Here is a 3,879-nt window from a genome sequence, read left to right on the forward strand (position 1 = left end):
CTTATCTATGGCTTTCTGTTACCCTTTATTTGTTTCCAATCGCCCATCAATTTTTCTGAACAAAAGCTCAGCTATTATAGGTGACAAACACATACCCAAGCACCACTATTTTAGTGGCTATAGTAAAACCCGTTGTAATATTGCACTGAAGCAAAATATCCATATTTCTGAAAATAGAAATAGTAAGGTAACGGGTAGCTTTCTCTCTTTTTCTTATTCTCCATACGGAAATTTTTGAGATTACTTGTAGCTTAACCTTTTCAATCATTTAGGAAGCTCTCCATATGAGACATGCCAAAGCATTGGAGGAAGTTAAGCGTGTATTTAACAAGGCAAGACATAATGCAGATGGAGGTTTATATATAGTGGACTCCATCCAAAGGTTAGGCATTGAATACCACTTTGAAGAGGAGATTAAAACAACTCTTGAAAGGAAATATCGGATGCTTAGAATTCACAACTATCAAGGAAATAATTTTCAAGAAATGTCAGAAGTTTCCCTTCAATTTCGTCTGTTAAGACAACAAGGGTATTACATTCCCGCAGGTTAGTGTGGGAATCTTGGACTAAATTTTTGAGTTGGTAAAACATATATAAGATAGGGTTATATTTATCTTATGTTATATATAAGAAAAACAAGCTTCTTACCCACACAAAATGGAGGTGGGTCTCACATTTATTCTTTTTCTCTTCTCTTACATGTGGGTCTCACTTGTAATTTTATTTCTATAACATGATACAACCATTTTCCAACCACATAAGATAAATATAACTCTATAACATATTATTATGGAAAATACTACCCTCATTTTACATGAGGTAATTATCTCATGTTATCTCACTTCGAAAATCTCACTCACGCTTTTTTTTCCTCCTTTTTATCCTTTAATGGTGAGTCTCACATGACTTCTCTAACATGAGAAAACTACTCACACGTAAAATGAGAGTAGTATTTTTCTATTATTATATTTGTTTCTGTGTCCACATCATTCTCTAAAGATATAAAATCAAGTAAAAACTGTTTTAAATTTTAAAAAAACTGTTTATCTTTGAGGAGTACAAATATACCTATATTAAAAGGTTTTTTAGCCATAATAATATCACAATGAAACATTTTTCCTAATTGTTTCAAAATTCAAACATTTTATCAAAATAATTGTTTTGTGTTGCAAATCGTGCATCATCTCATACATGTCACGTGGAAAGCGCACATTTAGGAAAGCGCACATTCTGACTTTTAAACAGGTTGTTCATCATCTTGTACGCAATTTGAATGCGCACACCTCCTATGCGTTTCTCATTGTTATTTTAAAAAAGTATTTAACTTTTGAATAATTAAATGGGTCAAAAGAACTTTATTAAAATGCTGGACTGAATTGATGATCTGTACTACTAAGGCACTATGGCCCTGCTTGTTTGATTCATCTAACAGACATATTTGGTAAGTTTTGGGACAATAAAGGCAATATCAAACATACCTATTGTGGGGATATAGATGGGTTAATTGCCTTGTTTGAAGCCTCTCAATTAAGCATAGAAGGAGAAGATTGTCTTGACAAAGCAGGGGAGTTCAGCCGCCAATATCTCAGTGCGTGGTTATCAAGATTTCATGACCATCCTCAAGTCAAAGTTGTTGCAAACACATTACGGTGTCCTATTCATAAAAGTATGTCAAGGTTCATGCCCACAATGTTACAATTAGAAAATGCAGGATGGACAAGTTCTTTACAAGAACTGTCCAAAATTGACACCCAAATTGTTAGCTCTTTGCATTTGAAGGAAATTTTAGCAGTTTCCAAGTGAGTTCCAATTAACTCAGGGTCCTACATATTTCAAAATTTGATGTTTGACCATATTTCACTAAGTATGTACTAACGTGTGTCTCGTGCACATGCACACATAATCATGTTATAGATGGTGGAAAGACCTAGGTTTGACAAAGGACTTGAAGTTTGCCAGAGATGAACCAATTAAATGGTACTTGTGGTTCATGGCATGTCTCCCAGATCCCCGCCTCTCGGAAGAAAGGATTGAGCTCACAAAATCACTATCCCTAATCTACGTCATTGATGATTTATTTGATTTTGATGGAAACATTGATGCACTCACTCTCTTCACAGATGCTGTCAAGAGGTATTGATTAATATTCTGTGTGTGAATCCATCATTCGGGTCACAAAGTAAAACGTAAATATTTTGTATAGAAATATGTAACATTCTTTTGGTACTGGTCAATCAATGATCAAGACAATTATTTGGATGCAGATGGGACTTGGCAGCGATGGATCAATTACCAGACCACATGAAAGTATGCTTCAAGGCTATTTATGACATAACGAATGAATTTGCGTTCAAAACCTACATCAAACATGGATGGAATCCTACAGCCACCTTAATAAAATCGGTATAATCTCACTAAAATTCAAATAAAAAAAAAGAAAGAAAGAAAGAAAAGATTTCACTATGTACAAATATTATCAGGTCCTATGTTTTAATAATTATTTATGCTTTGCTTGTTACAGTGGGTAAGACTCATCAATGCTTTCCTAGAAGAAGCAAAATGGTTTGCTTCAGGGCACGTACCAAAAGCAGAGGAGTATTTGAAGAATGGGGTAGTAAGCACTGGGGTGCAAGTGGTCCTTGTACACACATTCTTTTTCATGGGCCAAGGCATAACGGAGGAAACCGTGACTCTTATGGATGATTTCCCAAACCTTGTATCAACAGTAGCCACAATTCTTAGGCTGTGTGATGACCTTGAAGGCGACAAGGTAGAAAGAAAATCACATGTATTTTACTTCATTCCACTTTAAATTTTGACAACAGTAGCCACAACTTCCTTGTCTCTTTGTTGATACAAAGTTGTAATTACTGCAGGATATTAATCGTGATGGCAATGATGGGTCGTACATGAAGTGCTACATGAAGGAACACCGAGGAGTTTCTATTGAACAAACAAGGGAGCATATCAATAGTAAGATTTCAGATGCATGGAAACGACTCAACAAAGAATGCCTTAGCCCAGCAAATCCATTACCATCATCCTTTACTAAATTTTGCCTTAATGCTGCTCGGATGGTACCTCTAATGTACAATTATGACGGCCAAAGTTCATCAAAGCTAGAAGAGTATGTGAATTCGTTGTTTTATGGTGATGGTTACATACAAAATGTTCCACAAGAGCACACCACTGTTTCATGAAATATAATCTTTACATAGAGATCGACGTAGATATATATAGGGGTGAAACTGGGTTAATTTAGCCTACGGCTCGGCCTAGCTAGATCTGACCTAGTATATTTCGTAAAATAGGTCGGGCTTGAAATTTGAAAAAAGTTTGTTTAATAAATAGACCGTAGGTCTACTTTCACAAGGCCTGACCTATAAGCTTACATGTTGGTGTATATTGTACTATTTTTTTAAATAAAATAAAATAAAATAAGTATGTCTTGAAGAAGAAACAAAAGATATAAATTTAATCAATTGCAATTATTTATAACTTAATTATATTCGATTATATTTTAATACAAATCTGACTTTATTTCTTATGTAAGAGGAACCAACATCTCAACATGTTAGATTACGTATATGAATATATTAAAAGATTTTTGGAAAATGTTATACTTACTACAAGCATCATAATGTGTTTGTTAGATTCATGTAGTTATTTTAATTTACATAGTATGAATTTCTTTGTTGAATTTCATGAAATATATGTTATTTAGTTTGAGCATTTTGCTTTTGAAATGACTTAAATACAGATTGTGATGAGTTTTGTTGTAATTCATGATTCTGTTTGGACGTTGAAATTGTGATTTTTGATTTAGCAACAGAGTTTGAGTATTTTGTGAAGTTGATTCATGATTATGCTTGGAAATTA

General features: G+C 33.8%; 1 protein-coding gene across 1 annotated transcript; it reads left to right on the forward strand.

The window, feature by feature from the left end:
* Window positions 1–3,394, forward strand: LOC133283574 ((3S,6E)-nerolidol synthase 1-like). The gene is made up of 7 exons (XM_061480452.1): window positions 1–187; window positions 273–546; window positions 1,433–1,799; window positions 1,915–2,133; window positions 2,265–2,403; window positions 2,522–2,770; window positions 2,877–3,394. The coding sequence occupies exons 1-7, from the start codon at window positions 8–10 to the stop codon at window positions 3,198–3,200; spliced, it is 1,752 nt and encodes a 583-aa protein (XP_061336436.1). The 5' UTR covers window positions 1–7; the 3' UTR covers window positions 3,201–3,394.
* The last annotated feature ends 485 nt before the right edge of the window (window positions 3,395–3,879 follow it).

The sequence above is a fragment of the Gastrolobium bilobum genome, unplaced genomic scaffold (genome assembly GCF_033153095.1).
Source record: "Gastrolobium bilobum isolate Gb01-03AN ecotype WA unplaced genomic scaffold, APGP_CSIRO_Gbil_v1 utg9509, whole genome shotgun sequence".
Classification (NCBI taxonomy): domain Eukaryota; kingdom Viridiplantae; phylum Streptophyta; class Magnoliopsida; order Fabales; family Fabaceae; genus Gastrolobium; species Gastrolobium bilobum.

Bases quoted from the DNA above. Each gene is read 5' to 3' on its own strand.
- LOC133283574 (XM_061480452.1), top strand. From the start codon at position 8: ATGGCTTTCTGTTACCCTTTATTTGTTTCCAATCGCCCATCAATTTTT. The intron at 547-1,432 runs GTTAGTGTGGGA...TTCATCTAACAG, and splicing joins AGGGTATTACATTCCCGCAG to ACATATTTGGTAAGTTTTGG. The intron at 2,771-2,876 runs GTAGAAAGAAAA...TAATTACTGCAG, and splicing joins ATGACCTTGAAGGCGACAAG to GATATTAATCGTGATGGCAA.